At 37.0% G+C, this 17,932-nt stretch overlaps 1 protein-coding gene across 1 annotated transcript in view; it reads left to right on the forward strand.

Annotated features, from left to right (window-relative positions):
- The window catches only part of WDR72 (WD repeat domain 72), a 92,654-nt gene extending 75,030 nt beyond the window's left edge, over nucleotides 1-17,624 (forward strand). Inside the window, exons 18-19 of the mRNA XM_056500044.1 lie at nucleotides 11,590-11,688; nucleotides 17,511-17,624. Coding sequence (XP_056356019.1) covers nucleotides 11,590-11,688; nucleotides 17,511-17,566 — 155 coding nt within the window. The 3' untranslated portion in view covers nucleotides 17,567-17,624. The remainder of the gene's footprint in view (nucleotides 1-11,589; nucleotides 11,689-17,510) is intronic.
- The last annotated feature ends 308 nt before the right edge of the window (nucleotides 17,625-17,932 follow it).

The raw sequence follows: 17,932 nt of genomic DNA on the forward strand, positions 1-17,932 counted from the left end.
TTCCATGTGGAGGCCTGGATAATTTCCCAATAGTCAGTGTATACCTACCTTTTCTATGTGTGAATTGGAATATAGGTGTGCACAAATGAACAACACCCTAGTAGACTTAAGTTTCAGAACACCTAAATAAAGATATTCCAGATACTTTTGACAAGGTATAATACAAAAAGTAATAGAAATGCTTGCTTTCAGAATTAACAAGAAACTAATGATCAGTCATTAATGAAAAATCAAATTCTAATCAGTGATTTAGCTACTATGGTAATACAAATGCTAATACAAATGCTGCCAGTGAATGTAATGCTTCACCAACACTCATAATTTTATGGTAAATGTTACGGTCTCTTGTTTTTCTTTCCCAAAAGTCCCAGTTCATATGGAAAGTGGTAGTATGCAATTATTGCTCTAGCAAATTATTCTTCCTGAGGAATAAAGGCTCAACACCCCAGAATGCTAGCATTTGAAAAAAAACAAAAGTGGGAAAAAGAACCTAAAGGAACCTTTTTTTTTTTTTTTTTTTTTTTTTTTTTTTTTTTGAGGGGGGGCGTTGTTTGTTTTTTTTTTAACCTCATACCTCTGTAGGCTTGAGTCCTACACTGAAAGTGAGCAATAACAAAATTGATTACAGACTTTTACATTTGGCAGCATGGAGCAGCATCTTCCTGTTACATTTGACCAAACTTATTTAAGCAAAGTGCAGTGAACTTGACATTTTTAAAATATCTTGCCACTTCTCCATCTAGATAATTTCTGCCTCGCACATACATGGCCCTTGAATGCATTAAGGAGATTGTGAAGAAGCTCACATTCCTTGTCTTTATTCCACCATGATCCCTAACTCTCTGGTAAGAATGTGTCTGACCTGGCGAGGCTTTTCAGTTCCTCACACATGTGGTCTCACACAGCCTCTGGAGCACTGAGACATTTGTCAGTCACCTCCTTAGATGTCCAGGTTCTTGGAAGTGCCTGTGGTGTCTGTCTTGCCTCTTTATTACCTGTCTCAAAGGGGAGGCTTCAGCCTCTTCTGTCCACTTACAGACGGCTCTTGCTGATGACCTGAAGAATAGGCTGTGTGTAGGTGAAGGTGCAGTATTTGGCTGTGGTCATCTTCTACCCACTAAGTACTTCACAGATTTTTGCTTATCTGTTCATTTGAGGGAGTGCCATATTCATTTACTGGAGATACATCCAGTGGTGCTTAAAGTGGACAGCCTGTTTCCCAAACCTTTGTCTGTTTCGTGGTAACTGAAACAGATGTTCCACATTTATTACCAATATAAGTATGTATCATCCAACAGTTCAACAAGCACCTTTCTGATATTTACACATAGCAAAGGATATTGCTTATTAATTCAGATAATAGTGAAATCCGAATTTTGTTCTAAGTTGCATCAGAAGAATAACTGCCTTGAAATTTATCTAAACTCATGCTTCTGTAACAGAGCCCAGAATTATTGTCCATACATACAAAACTGATTTCCTGCTACAAAATAACAAAGGGGACAGCAACCCCTACTAACTGGTGTTAGGGAAAAAATACGAAATTGTGGTCTGAGATGTTAGTTTGCTGCCCTAAACACCAATTCACTACAAATCTTCACCATGTAACTGGAAATCATTAATTAAATCCTGTGCAGCCAAGAATCATGCATAATGTAACACGACTACTGCAAACACTCCACTCCTGATCATTTAAATTTCCTTCTTGCTCTTACCGACATGAGGAGCTTGTATTTGAAGTAGTCCCTGATGAGATTTTTCCTTTTCATCCTTGGAGAATGTCCTTGTACATATTTATAGGACAAAGTAGAAGGATTACTGATGTGTGTTTTTTGCTTTCAGGGTATTAAATGTATTAATGTAAAAAATACATACCTTGGTACAATATGATCACCTCAAAAATCTTTTGATTCTGTGGAAAATAAAAGGTCTAATGCTCTAAGCCTTTAAGCAATCATAGTCTGATTGGGTCATATTCATAAGATAGCCACTTTTAAATTGAATATTCAATTCCCTGTGAAAAATACAATTTCCATATCTTCCATTAATTTTTATGAAGAGGATTTTAGTAAGCAGCCCACTCTAAATGGCAGTGTTATTTCTAATCCAATGTCACGTTAGGGGTGAGAATAGATAGGCTACTCCAGCAATACTGCTAATGTTCAAAAAGGCAATTTGTTTAAAGGATGGGCACAGAAGGAGAAGGAAGTGGAGTTCACAAATTAAAAACTGCACAGCAGTTTCACTGCAAACCATCTACTAGTCATACAGTGCTATCCAATTAATCCATTACTCTTAGAAGAGGAATCCCTGTATATCCAGGTACAATCCTTGCCAAATATCTGGACACAATCATAGGCTTTTAGGATTACAAGTAACATAATAAAGGATAATGATCAAAAATTAAGCACACCAATACAGAGTACTTGGGTTAACTGGACTTGCCATGTGCACTGTAAGGCAGCAGTCTGTTAGGTTTAAAGTGAGATTAAAGAGTTGTGTAACCTGCAATTATGCTGGTTTTCATTAAAAAATAAGATGATTTGGCTCAGTAGGGTCCTTCCTTATATTTACCTCTGTTTAATTGGATTTGGAACTGCTTAAACATCTTTGAGTTGGAGCTTATAAGAAGATGATCCCAGCTGTTTTTCAAAGCTTAAGACAGCAGGCAGACAACATGATCATGTCAAGACTCATACTAAAGCCTTAATCCTACTTTTTCATCAACTAGCACTACAGCTGAGTCTTTAACCTTCTAAGTACTAAATGTGCTTTGGCTCTCTCACAATACATTTGCTGTCGAATGTTATTTTCTGATAATATTAATTTTTGCTTCCTTTCTAAAAAATACTTTTTAGAATTGGCTCTATCTGAGTTTGGAGAGCTAGAGTGTAAGACTGTATTTTCAGTCCTTTTACTTTCAGACCTTTTAAAAATACTTCTTACAGACTTGCATGTATTGAAGTCTGTTGTTCTCCATGGGGGCAGGGCAATGCATTGACATGTAGCTCACATTGCTGTAATGGATAGTCAGCTATAGTGGTAACTATTTTTAGTTGTACATGAATTGCTAGATTTGAATATATATTTTTTTAATAAGGAAGAAATGAGAACAACTTTAGTTTCATTCAGGTCTTTTTCCTAGGAACTGTCACCATGACCAAAAGAAAATTTTCCAAATTTCCAACGTCAAAACTTGCATTATTTTGTAACAGTGCATTATTTACTTTAGTAATCCTAGGGCTGAAAAGAGATAAAATCCTTTAATGAGTTATTCCTGCATCTGTAAATAGTAGCCATGCAATGCAATAACCTTTCCTTTCCTTTCCTTTCCTTTCCTTTCCTTTCCTTTCCTTTCCTTTCCTTTCCTTTCCTTTCCTTTCCTTTCCTTTCCTTTCCTTTCCTTTCCTTTCCTTTCCTTTCCTTTCCTTTCCTTTCCTTTCCTTTCCTTTCCTTTCCTTTCCTTTCCTTTCCTTTCCTTTCCTTTCCTTTCCTTTCCTTTCCTTTCCTTTCCTTTCCTTTCCTTTCCTTTCCTTTCCTTTCCTTTCCTTTCCTTTCCTTTCCTTTTTTCCTTTTCTTTTTCTCCTCCTCTGTCGGGTATTGCTCCGATTTGTCCTAGTGACACAGGGCTGCCAGCAGGAAAGCAAGCGTAGTTAATGCTCAGCTGCTCAAACCAGTCAAGCAAGCTAGCAAGTCCCAGCTGTGCTACTTGATGTTTTTTGATTGCACCTAGTCCTCAATCTGTGAACTGTTTTCTGGACTTAGATTCATCAAGCTCTGCCGCTTTAAAAACTCATGCAGGCAGGCATCCTAGGATATGCCATTATAAGCTGCTGCCAGGGGATCTTCTAGGAGATAAATGGAATCTGTGTGAAGTAAATTAGTGTGAACCAGTCAATCTGTGTGTCAGCCTTGAGCCACATCCATGGGTAACTAGCTTGCTGACTGAAAAGTCCACTGTCTTTTGCCAATCAGAGGTCTCAGCCACCAGGAAGCAGTCCTATACAACATTAGTTTCTTGGAATAATGCCTGTCTGACCAGCTAGTGAAACTCTTCAGTATACAGTTCTGTACTGCTTGAGTTTACTTATTGCTTACAATTGAACTGAAAATCTTTTAAAGTCAGATAACATTTTAACAGTAGGGAGCATCACAGAAATGTCTTGGAAATAAGTACTTCCACTTTCCTACAGCAGCCATTCAGCAGAGTCATGCTGTGCTGCAGTTGGCTTTACCTCCCTATCAGTAATACATCTCCAAGGCCATAATGCAAAAGAATAACAATAATCTGGCCAGAAGAGGTTAATAAAGAGGCTCTGTGTATTTTTTTTTCCATGGATTAAGCTATTTGGACAGCTTTGATCGAGAGATGGGAAGACTATGAAAGCTGTAACACTCATATTATGCACAGAGATGTGTCAGTATCATAACCATGCTGCACACTTTCATTTAGTTTTGGTTTTAAAAGTAAATTGATGCAATCTACAGCAAGAATATCTCTGTAGAAAGGAACTGAACCAGAATCCTCTGCAAACTTCCTGATTAATGATTTTATATTTGAATACCAAATCAATCTGCTCTCAAGAAAATAATAATAATGTCAATGCTGTCAATTATGCAGCTTTAAAATAGGAAGTATTTCTTTGTTGGTTTTGTAGGTGCTACTGACACAGTGATAGGATGCACATCTGCACTGTGTGCTCTGCAGCTCCATTGGTCTAATGTACAGAAACCGGGGGGAATTTTGCTGTATTTCTTTAGAAAAAGATTCTTCTTTAGAAAAAGGTTCTTCATTCTTGGTGGTTGGTGGCCAGGCACTGAAACAGGCTCCCCAGGGAAGTGGGGAGCACCAAACAGCTCAAGAAGAATTTGGGTAATGCTCTCAGGCACAGGGATGTTGCAGGGCCAGGAGCTGGAGTTGATGATCCTTGTGGGTCCTTTCCATCTCAGCGTATTCCATGAGAAAATGCTATATCCTTTAATTTTAAAAGAGACTGGTTATCTAGTAACTAACAGTTTTTGGCTTTCTTTACTAATTCTGTAACCATTTTCTCTTCCCTATTGTCTCCCAATCACTGGCTGGAAAAAAATGAGAGAGGGATAAATAATGTTGATCAAATAATTCAATCTTAGGTCATGTTTGATTAAAAGACACACTTAGGGAAATTGGAAAAGAGAAATTTAGGCTTTCTAGCCATAGAGGACATTGAGAAGAACAAACGATATGTAACAATAGAAGAATTAATAAAAGACACTTTGGGGTTGCATTTTCCTTTTTTAAATCCTCCTAAGTTTTACAGAAGCTTGTGCTTCAGAGATGTGCAGTAGATGCTGTGTGGAATTTTATGGGAAAGTATTTTATTTCTTGCAGCAGAACCCACAGAGACAAATTTAACTAGTTAGGTGTTTTATAATATATACTACCAGAATACATGGACAGAATCTGCTATAAATCACAACTAAGATCAAGACAACTGCTTTAAAATTGAGTGAATGTTTCATTGCACTAATGAAACAAAAATGGGATGTCCTTTGAGAGCATAATTTGTTACATGCCATTACATTTTAGTTGAGAGAAGTAGGGAAGTCCCTCTGGGTGAATAAAACTTCAGGGTATATTGGGAAAAGAGTCAGTGAAAATTTCAGTTTTTCTGTCTGTAGAAATTCTGCCCTTGTAGATATAGGGAGAGAGGAAAATGGACTTCTGAGAGGTTTTTTGATATATTAAAACCCTTCTCACATACAGAAGGAAAAATGTTTAGTTGCAGTTCTCTTGGTGAGTGGCATGAGTTCTGTTTGCAGGTGCCTTTGAAGTGCCAGACCCAGCTCAGGCTTCCCAGGCACACAGGTTGGTTGTTCTGCAAACTGAGCTCTGCCACGTCACAGCAGGTTCTACTTCTGCACTCATTGTAATGGATTCAAGTTACAGAATCTTCCAGTTTGACTGGTTCCATATTGGCTTATTTCAGCTTCCATATACTGCAGCATTCACTGCAGAATAATAATGTGTTTCTCTAGGTTAGTATCTTTATCTTTCTTTTTTAAATTAAAATGTAATGAAAAGTTGGCCAGTGTGATATTTAATAATCAGAAAATAACCAGCTATTCTCAATTAAATGATAACTACATACATCTGTGCAGATTTTTTCAAATGACACTAAAATTTATGAAATAACTGGCATGTGATGTCTTCTGTCAGTGAAATGAATTTTTGGTTTGTAGAGCCTGAGAAATGGTCTAGGAAAAAACTAGGGTCCCATTCAATAAGGATGAGGACAGGGCTCTAGATTGAGGTAGGATTAATCTTCTGCAAAGAGACAGGATGGGGAAGAAAAAGCAAGATAACAGTTTCTCAGGAAAGAGTCTGGATTGCAAGCTGAGCATAGTTGACAGCATTCCTGGTGTGCCAACAAAGGCAAGCACCATACCAGGGGGTATCACCCCAAAAACCTGTGAGTGATCCTTGAGCACATCCCCATCCAGGGTGGGAGCTCCGTCTGCGCGATGTCACCTCCACCCTTCCTCTGTCTCCAGGATTGTGGAGTGATTGTGGAGTTTCTGCTGATATTTCTCTTGGCAGCTCAGTAATATGTTCTGCATTTCTTGTAATATTTGTGAAATAATCTTACCCTTTTAGTTTGGCTGGAAATACATGGAAAAAGCAAAGTAGATTAGGAACTATCAGTCTGGAAAAGAGACAAAAAAAGGAATTTCAGCCACAGGGGTTATGGAGAGAGTGTGCTGGTCTCATACCTGTGCCTTTTCTCAAACAAGGAGTTGCACATTAAGCCAACAAGGAATGGCAGACAAACAAAGGCAGACAAACAAAATTAGGTGCCTTCCTGTGTGATAAAACTATGGAGTTTGCCATGACAAAGTGAGTTAGGGTGTTAGGCTGTTAAGGATGCAAAAATTCCACATTTAAGGAAAAACTGAAGAAATTAGTGAAACAGAAATCTGCTGTGAGTTATTACAGGTAGGAGAAAAAAAATCTTTGTAATTCCTTGAGTTTCAAATTGGACATTAGGAGAAATTTCTGGTAAAGTATTATTTTATGGTTGTTGGACTCTTGTTGGACTCTTAGACTGACATTTTTTAGTCTCAGCAAATATGGCTGTTCTTATAATTTTCATTATATTTTTATGATATCTATGAAATGCACTTTTAAAATAGTACTCAAAGCATTTATTGCTCCATCAAACTTCTTAGGTATAATACAGTAAGTGCCTGTAGAAGCCAAACAGCTCAGAAGTGACATTGCAGCACAATTGTTTTATCCATTTACAAGAATAAAAAACACCACCATTTTGTTTCCCTTTACAGCTTCTTTTTTAAATGCAGTTTTATTTAGATTCAGGTTGCTTTGTATTCCATATTGAACTGTAAATATATTTGTCACCTTTATCCTGTCTTGCCTAACGTCTTAGAATGAAAAATAATTTTTGTTGCCCTATCCAGTTGTTTTGAATAAGTTCTTGTTTTCCCTGCAGACAGACTGTCACTAATCCACCTTATCCATAACACAGGTGTCTTATCAGAAAATGTTAAATGTTTTATTTGCCTGAATTATGCAAACTTATTTCTCCAGTGTGTCTGCCCTCTAAAAATGAGTATGCAGAGCATGTTATTTAGACTTTAGTGTAGGCTATTTCCAGAGTGGAACAAGGCTTTTCAGAGTTTCAACCAAACATGTAGAAATAATTGACCATGATGAGTTGTTGCTGTATTTCATGATTAGGCTTTATTCAGAAAGAACAGCTCCTACAGTCTGTTCAAAGATTGTTCTGTAAAAATTGATCACAAGTCTGTGGTACCTTTTTGGAAATTATTTGTTTTTATTGTGTGGAATTGTTTGAAATATTTTGAAACTAGATACATAAATGTTTCATTAAATACTATGATCTTATGACATTCCTTTACTATTCTGAATCCATATCTATTTTAATGACTTTTTCTGTTTCAATAATGTAAGAGAATGGGTATCAAGTTCAGTAAACAAGTCCTAAGAGCTCATTAGGATGCATCAGAAAAAAATACTACAATTCTCAAGATTGATCCTGTGCAATGAAGATTTATGTCATCTTTATAATGCTAAGTTTCAAGGTCATTTGCTTCAATGAAATATGTCCTTTTACCTTATTTCCATGTCAACAAAGGTAATCTCTTCTGTCCATGTAACAATGGAAATGACACTGCACTGAAGAGAAAGAAAATGTTATTGGAGTTATAATATCATAAATGTTTTTAACTTGCTTATGACTCACAGATTTGGGGCTCATTTATACTCTTTTTATGTCACTTTGACTGCAGAGATTACCTTTCAAAGGGAAGCAAAAGTAATTTTAAGGTCCATTTAAACACAAAGTGGGACAGAGTATCTTCTGAATAAAGATGACACTGTTTATGTTTAAATAACTTAAATTCCATCAGCATCCTCAGAATAAGCAATTCATAACACTCTCTCTCCTATTGATATTTGTGCATAAAATCCTATTCCCCTAAGAGAACATGCAGTAAAGTAGGTGTTAGTGCTGAGATTTTTTTTTTCTATTTTTCCTTGATTACATAATGCCATTTTTACCTTCACTCTTTATTTGGGCCAGACTGTACTTTCCTTATTTTTAACTTTTCAATTCCCTTTGTTCTATGATATTTTTAAGAAACCTTTCTTTTCCAGTTGAGCATATAATGTGATGTTTCAGAAAAGAAAGATCTGAAGGTCTCTGCCTTGGTCCCTTTCTTGCTCACTGCATGCACTCATTATGTAACCTCATAAACCTTGTGAAGTTTATTTGCCTAGTTTTGTCTAGGGAGGTGTGTGTACCTCTGAACAGGTGACAGGGCTGAGGGACACTTGACTTGCTTGCACCAGGGACCCAATCCCAGCCTGTCCCAGCCTGTCTCCTGGTTTTCTGAAACAACCACTTCCCTCTGACACTTGCTGAACTGCCTCCTTTGACAGCTGTTTTTGCACAAGTTGTCCAGAGGTCTTTCTATCCTCATGAAAACCTTTTCCACCACTGCTTTCCACTTCCTTTAAACTGTTCCTAATGGCCAGCTATTACTGCAAGTGTTTCATGCTTTTTTGGCATTTTTCAGCTCTATCAGCTCTGCCTGTCATTCCTTCTCATTTTTTGTCTTTCTTGGCTTTTAATGACTTCATCCTCTCCCAGATTTCCCCAAATCTCTGCAGTATCTACTCAGATACTTTGACTGGAAATCCTCCTGCTTTGTCCAAGCATCTTGCTGTCCTCTCTTGGTTTCTTTCTTGCTCATTTCACAGCTTCCTTCTGAGGTACCTCATCTGTGTAGGGATCTGTTTCTAGTTGGGTTTTATTTGTTATGCTCTGAGTTACCTCTCAGCTGAATCTGGTACTGCACTGAGAACACTGTTCAGTACTGTGTTGTAAAACCCAGCTGGTTAGTTGAAATTATCTGACTTGTATTGACATGGCCTGGGAAGGAGCAGAGCACTTGAGCAGGTTTGTCTGTCCCATGCAAGGCAGTTCCAGCACAGACTTGCGGTGCGGCAAGTCTGGAACTGAATCTGGTGCTATGGAAGTGTCTTCCCTCTTGGGTTCACTATGAGAGCTCTTGACTGAGTCAAAATACACAATTCATACTGAAAGGCTGATTCTGAATTTTTGGTGACTCCTATTAGACCAAAACAGACAGGCCTTGTGATTTTTTGCTTTCTCTCCAAAGGCACAGCTGTACTTTTTGTTTTCTCTCTTTCATCACAGGGCACTCTGTTGGAAATTTTCCTATTGTTCTACTTCAGAATAGTTCTGACTTTTAAATTCATGCAGTTGTAATGACTCAATCTGTCACTCAGAACAGTGCAGCTGACTCCACTCTATGAAGAACTGTTTTAGAAAACAGTGCTCTAAAATTTTGGCATAAGGTTATTCTGTTTTTAAATATGAGTACTTGTATATTCCAATTTTTCTTTTAAAGGAGAAATCTTCACTTAGTGTATTTGAAAATTATCAAAATTTTGTAAAAAGAGAAAAGCACAGATATCTTTCAAGACATTTCTTCCTTTACATATCATAGCTTTTTTAAGTGTGAACAAGAACATTTGTTATTTGTTACTGTCATTGTTCTTCAATGTCAGCACACCACGTGGAGATTATCATGTCAATGCTTCCTGCTTTACCTGGACAGGGTTTTACATACTGATTTGTTGCTATCCAAGGCAAACCTCTTCAGCAAAATGTACTGGTTTTTTGTTTTCTTCAGGTGAAATGCATGGTGTCACTGTCATAGGTTTTATTATTTATTATGTTTTAATGTTACATTTTCAAGGTTCTAATTCCACAATAGTATTGAAACCCTGATGGCTTCAAACAGACTCTGTGTAGGTGCAGGAGTCAAGAATGATGGAACCTTTTGGTGACCTGGGATCAATAGCTGCAAACCCATGGAAAGCACAGAGCACTGAAGTGGAATATGTGTCTTTTGAGCTCCTCATGTCTGCATACTGCCCTGAGGCCTTGCTGATTCACTCATAATCTAGGAAAATTTAAATAGGTGTTTAAATTGCATAATCCTTCAGCAAATATTAATTTCATTTAAAAAAAATCCATCAAAATTGATAAGGGAAAGAATTTCCTTTTTTGGAAAGAAGACAGAAGAACACAAAGATTATGCATAACCATTGGTATCCCCAGGGTTTTAACTTTGCTTATTTTTCTAGATATTACAAAAAAAGAGAAATGTTTTCTACCCACTGCTATTATCTTAGGAAATAGGATCAGCTAAGAGTTTTAACAGGACAGAAAAATCGAGATCTAGTCTTTACTGTGCTGTGCTATAATGTACTGCTTAATAATGGTACTTCATCTTCAAGCTGTATTTGTGGCTCCATGTAGAGATATGAAGCAGAAGAGAGGGAAATGGTCTTTGACAAAGGAAATACCTCTCTTCTGCTTGGGGAAAGTTATGTGGGATTTGTTCCAAAGCCAAGTGAATTAAAAAGTCATTTATATACAGGTAAATGTTTACCTGAAAATATTTCTATGCTCTGAAATGAAAATTATTTTAGCAATTAATAAAATGTGTAATTAAATTTGGTAATCTTTAATTTGAAGCTCAGTCTGGGTTTCACTGCACTTTGGAATTATCAGTAATTCTCTTGCATTCCAGCTTGTTTTATACTACATATTTTCTTCTTAAAACATACACTGTTTCTCTCCCTGCTGAATGACTCCAGTAATTACAAAACCATCAAATTGATCTTTTATGTTGTTCACTGCCTTCTTTGGTAAAACAGACAAACATTTTTTATGACTTCTAAACAATTTTATTATTTTAGAATTCTGTGAGGAAAAACTGGTTTTCTACTTCAAAGAGACCTCATTTAAGCTGATGCCTCAAACTTCACCCTGCATACATTCTTGTCTATAAATTTTTCAACTGACCTGTGGTTGCATATAAGTCATTTGTATTTCTGGGTTTTTTTAATCTATTATTTGTGTTTACAAATTATGTCTTCAGCATTGAAAGCTCTGCAGAAAACCAGGGAGTGTTGATTTCTGCATACATTACTTTTCTCCCTCCCTGTGTTTTTATTCTTTCTTGCTCCAGTCAGTGTGCTGAAGCATGACAAGAGCTCCAACTCGGCAAACTTCCAAGATGTGGAGGATGTGCCTGACAGATGTGTCTTGGAAGAGTCTGAGAGTCCAGGTGAGAGGCATTTAAAGACAGCCACCAAGTATCAAGTGATAAATCTGACTTAGCTTTTGGGTCTGTAAAAAAAAAAGCACATTGTAATGCTGTTTCCTTTTTAGCAGCTGCAATGTCAAATTAATGGTCACCTCCAGGGGTCACAGTGTGGAGCTGTTATCCTTTCCTCTTTCATCAGGAATGCAGGTCTTAGAAAGGATAAAGGCTTTATGACCAAAAAGAAAGCTGACACTACTAGTTCATTATAATTACTTTTGGACTACACTGCTTACTTAATATATGTACAAAGTCTGACCCTTTGAAGGTAGAGTGAGATTATGAAAAATTAGAAGTACTGTATATACTGCAGCTGAATGCAGCAGTGGACACTCAAACACTGTATCTCTGGAGGAAAGCAAATTGGTGGCATTAAAAATAGCTTGATTCTTTCCTTTAAATCAGCTCACAATCATTATTTCATTTTAATGACTCTTAACATTGATTCAGCTAAATACAGGAACATCCATAAAGTGCATCCTTTTTGGTAACCGAAAGATTTATCTTCATGTAGTTTCATTATCTTTCTCGTTATGGAACATCTACGAAATTTATTAAATGAATCCCAAAAGGAAACAATTAAATATAAATTGTATCAAGTCACAGCTGATTAAAAACATTCTGTGCGACTAAATACCAAGATCTTTTAAGCAAACTGTGAGCTTGACCCATATTCACAATACATATAACCTGCACATAGTTTTCATTAGTGAAAGAGTTAAACATCTTTTTTCACTTGGTATTTTCCTTCCTGCTTTATCTGGTTTCTCTGTACCCTCCTGCATCTTTGTGTGCTGATCCGTGTATCATATTTTTGATTCATCGTCTCTGCGGCCTGTCAGCTTAGTTAAGAGATTTCCAAATCTTGCAGCCTGTGCTGACAGGGGGCAGCTGCCAACAGTCCCCTGATCCTTCCCCAAGGAACACTGCTGAGATTTAATTTTCAGTCAAAGGGTGCAGTCTGAAATCCATGTCAGGTCCCCTAAGTCATCTCAGAACCCGGATAGGACCCATGTCTGGGGGATTATATTTCAGCACTCTCCACTCTTCCAAGATTCCTTGGGAGTTCAACTACTGTCATATACCTGATTTGAACTACATTCCCTTTTCATCTTTTCCAGAGAAATGAACACCAGTATATGTTACAATAATTGAAACCAATGAATTGTAAATATCTATCCATTTTAAAGCCACATAGACATGGACTCAATGTTGTTCAGCAGAAACCAGCATGAGATTTAGAAAGAAATAGATAATCTACTCAGAAAGGAGCCAGGTTTGACAATCTGTGGTGTTTAGTATCTCCTTCAGAAACCGTCTGTAGTCCCTTCAACTACAATTATGGGCCAAAATATGGATTGTCCAAGATTTGATCAGGTTTGAAGGGAGAAAGGATTAAAGCAAGGTGACACTACAGTGTTCAGGGGATAATTAATGTACCTTAAAAATAAAACTAATTTTAACCTTAAATTAATTCTCTCTGGCAAAGTGTACCTGTTTGGATAGGAACTTATGTATCCAATTCTACACTCTGCATATCTATATGAACTAACGGGAAGAATAAGGAGGTGAATATTGACTGGCAAAAATACATGTTGATAAAGCATCCAAACTTAAAAACTGAGTTCCAATCGGTCCATCTGACATCATTAAACTAGTAATAAACAATGAATTACTCTGGCTTTTGTTTCTGTCCATTCCTGCATTTTAAGACATCTTGTCTTATAGGTCTGAAAACCTCAGGAGATTTCACTACTGGTCTCACTGCTTTCCACTGAGAATTTGTGGCTTGGTTGTCATGGAGACATCGTATTTCTCCAAGAATTGCTCATATTGATCCGTGGACAGGCGTAAATGGCCAGGCGAATGTGAGGAGTAAAGGGGGTTGGGCAGGACTAGAAAATGACCAGAGGTTATGGGTCGGAAATAAGCTCATAGCAAACACTTAGGTAAAGAGAAAGAAACAGTTTCATTTTGTTTCAGGATTTCGTTTTTGCACTTTATGCCATTGTCTTCTTTCACTATAGACTGAAAGAAACTTGTTAGTCACTTGTCATGTCAGATCTTTGGTGCTTGTCCTGACACAGCTGTCAGCCTTCCAGCTCTGTGCAGTTCAGGGACACACAACAAAGAGCCAGGAACATGAATTATTTATTGCTCCTTGTGCGGATGAAATTCTGTGATAAGAAATTAAGACACTTCTGACAGAAGTGCTTGTTTGAAAGGAAAGATTTGGTAACACAATACATTTACTTAAAGCTTACCATTTACTTTTAGTAGCAAACATTGAAACAATAATATGACATTCAGTTGGCTGTGATTTTCTCAGGTGCTTTAACTGCAAATCATGGAACCTGAGAATGCTTGGGATGTCAGCGTTTGGTTTGATGAAACCTGTGACTAAAGAATCTTTCTCACACATATTTGAAGTCTGGGCAAACTTACAAACTTAATTTATAAGATTTTATTAATGAATCTATAAAGAGTCTCATGCTTCACTTACAAGATATTGTCATAGATGTGAAAGTGATGTCAAGAAATATATTTATTATATTATCTCTTCTGATGGGGAAAAGGTGAAAATATTACAATATACCTGGAAGGAATTCCAGCTATTCCTAGAAAGGGTTCTTTATTGCAACTTCTGCCAGATTCAGGAAGGCTGTAGAGCAGCCATTAACACATCTATCTGTATTTTGTGGTTTTTGGTGGTGAAAGGCACAGTCTCTTTCCTTGACATTAGAATGAGCTTTATTTTCAAAGTGATCTTTGTTTTCAAAAACCACATGAAGCTTACTCTGTTTTACTTTCACATTTTCTGTGTCTGCACATGTTCTCACTGCTCTGCACGTGGGCCTCCAGCAAGCGTAGGAGGCAGATACTCAGATGAATAGCAGGAATCCGTTTGACTACCCAAGACACCAATCCAAGATTTACCTGTGATTTCTTGTGTTTAATGTGTGATCTGAACTACTCTCAGATAGGTAATGAAACCCCTCAACCTGCACTTTTCTCTTGGATAATTCACAGTAAACACTTTTCACTAGTGATGGACACAGGTAAATATCAGACTGCAGTTTCTTGTCTAAGTGAAATAGATTTTAGTTTCTCCCTTCATGTGGCTACAGGCTGCCATTATCTGTGATAGTGGCTCATGTCTATTTTAGGCCCCACACAGAGGAGATGCTGGGCTTCTCTCCCAGATGCCTAATAGTAGGTTTATCACTGCCATTTTCCCCCACATGCTGAGGACTACTCCTGTTTGATATGCAAAGCCTTGGCTCTTCAAATTTGTCTCTGCTCTGGCCTTGAACATAATAATCAGATAAGAATCACAACAGTTTTCTGTAGAACTTGACTTTTAATCATATCAGTCTCCCATAAAGAGTGTACTATCCCTTAAAGTGCTTCTTTCTTTAAATAAATATTCCCAGCAGTTTTCCATTTTGTCAGACAAATTTTCCACATTTAAGGAAACTGAAAAAGAAGCTGAAAGCCAGTGTCCATGGAGTGTTAGTTAGACTTCTAGGTCTGATCTATTCACCTGAGTTTTCTTGTACAAACAGTGGTGGAAAATTTACACCCCCAGATGCAGATATCTTGTCCAAAGGGAGTTGCTTAAAATGGTTCCTGAGGGGATTGAAAAAGCTCTGAATTTTGTAAGTCAAAATCTAAGAGGATTGTAGTGGGTCTAAACACAGCTTGAAACATCTTAGCTTTCATTTGTGGGGCAGTTCCACTAAGGATGGTTCTGCAAGTGCAGGTCCTGTGGGAAATAGATTTGAGCTGAAGTCACAAGAAACCATGTAGACACAGATGCCTCTTCCCTCTTATTTTCCCCAAAAGACACATTGCAGCAGAATAGGAAATAGACTATTACTTCACTTGGTAATAGAGGGAAACTGAGCCTCACTAATGGAAGATGGAATTGGAAGCTGTAGATGGAAAGTATAGTGTTTTCCATCTTTGGACAGAAACCATGTAAGTGGTAAAACCCCTGTTTGCTTATGGCCTTAAGGATCAGAGTCTGCCTGAGTCTCAGCCTGGTCCCTCCTGCAGCTCACGACCTCTCCCATCCCTTCATTCCTAAACCATTCCACATACTAACAATTCTTTCTCTTCAATTTTTCATTTTTCAGGACAGATTGTAATTCTGGGTGCATAACAGTTAATAGGAAAAATCTGAGCAGTTTTTGCAATCTTGCTTAATTGCTTGTCCTATTTAGAGACCTTGGCACAGAGATGGGAAAGGTCTCTGACTGTCCCTGAAATAAAGTGAGAGACAGAACTGCAGCAAATAGAAATAAAAATGAATTAAGAACAGCAGATTCCTATTAGCCACACTGTGCTTAAAAATACACCACTAAAAGTGTGACTGTCACGTTATCAGGCAAGTTATAATTGCAGCATCAAATATTCACTTACCTGCTCCAAGTTCCATCCACTGAAGTGTGTTTTTAAAATCAGCATTGTGTTAGCTCTATGGCTGTTCATCAGAGCACAGGCAGAATGTAAAATTAAATATTCAGTATGAATATTTACTTCAGTATGAAGCACCCTAGAAAGTAATGATTTTCTGTGTTTGCATCCTCATGAAAAGCAGGAGGCAGTAAATGAGGACTGACCAGGGAAAGGGGTGCTGGAGGCTGTTGCTGGTGAGGATGCATGAAGCAGGAAGAAGATGCAGTGTAGGGGCAGCCCATGGTCACAGGCTCTGATGGGCCTGGGGACTGTATACAAACTGTCAGTGCCCAGGAATTATTCCAGAAAGAAGTTCTGGAATTTCCAGCATAGGCATGGATGAATTCATCATAATTTCACTGCAGTAGATGTAGTGTCATATCCTATCAGTGGTCTGGGTTACTGGAATCTTGACTCATGTTTTGGTTTGATTTGTGATTTTGTTGTTTGCTTTCGGTTTTGTTTTTTTTAATAGCAAATTAAACTGTAAACTCAGAAGACTGCCTGATAGTCCTCAAGAAAATGCATATGTCTCTGTGTCTATGATACAGATAGGCAGAAAGATCATAGATAATATGATAAATTTACAAAATATTCATTAGACTGGAGTAAAATAATGTCTGCTGCTTTCTCAGTGTTCATATACTCGTGAAAGGTGTGGTGGTACCAGTTTGAGCAGAGTTTCTAATGCAAGTAATAAAAATTCAGGTGGTAAAATTAAAATTAATTTTACAATTAAAATTCGGGTTGTAAATATTACTGTACATCAAATTAAAAGAAATCTTGAAGGTAAAAATTGGTATTTGAAAGTTTTTCTGTGGAATTCTAAAATGCCTTGACAAGATTAAAATATAATATAACATTACTTCTTTTTACAGCTATTGTAGGATTATTTCTGCTAAGAGAAAATTTTTGTAGAGGAAGCATAAAATCCTATGAGTTTAAGATAGAAATTGTCTTTCTGCTGATCCACTGGAAGGGTTTCCTTTAAAACAAAAGAAAGGAAAAGCAGAAGTCTGTGCAGGAGAAGAGTTTAGAGGAATCCATACATCTCTTGGGATGTTTCAGGTTCTGTATTGCTTCCTGTGATGTATCAGTTATAATGTGAACACTCTTCTGGAGGTAGATTTCTGGACCTTTTAACATTAATATGAAGGTGCTGAAAAGTTTTTATTCCATTACAAAAATAACAGAGTTTGTTACTCTATAAAAAGACTGTAAAATAACATATATTTTAGTAACAAAATCTCAGTTGTTACCTCATACTGTAAAATTATTAAGCCTCAAATTGCAAATCCTTAAGAAATCATGCATTTCTTTTCCAGATGACATGAAGCCACATCCCTGGATATCTAAGGTGTGCTCCTGTAAGGTGTGTTAGAAAAAAACCTGCTGAGATGAAGGAATTAGAAGATGTAGAAGACAGCCAAGAAATAGGACATATGTGGTGTGGTGGACATGAAATGGTTTTTGTATTTATTATGGTACCTTTAACAATTTATTTTCAGAAGAAATACCTTCCATAAGAACAGCTTCTTTATTGGCTTCAATTCATGTTTCCATTGATAATACATTTACATGTATTCAACTAAATTTGAATAGTTTTGATATAGAAAATACCAAATCTTCATTTTTAGAAGTCATTCACTTGTTTATGTAGTGATCTTTCCAAAACTTTGCCATCAAAAAATTATGTAAATTTTAGTCCTTTTTTACACACATCAAATTTTAATTTTTCTCTCTCTTT

The sequence above is a fragment of the Oenanthe melanoleuca genome, chromosome 10 (genome assembly GCF_029582105.1).
Source record: "Oenanthe melanoleuca isolate GR-GAL-2019-014 chromosome 10, OMel1.0, whole genome shotgun sequence".
NCBI lineage: Eukaryota > Metazoa > Chordata > Aves > Passeriformes > Muscicapidae > Oenanthe > Oenanthe melanoleuca.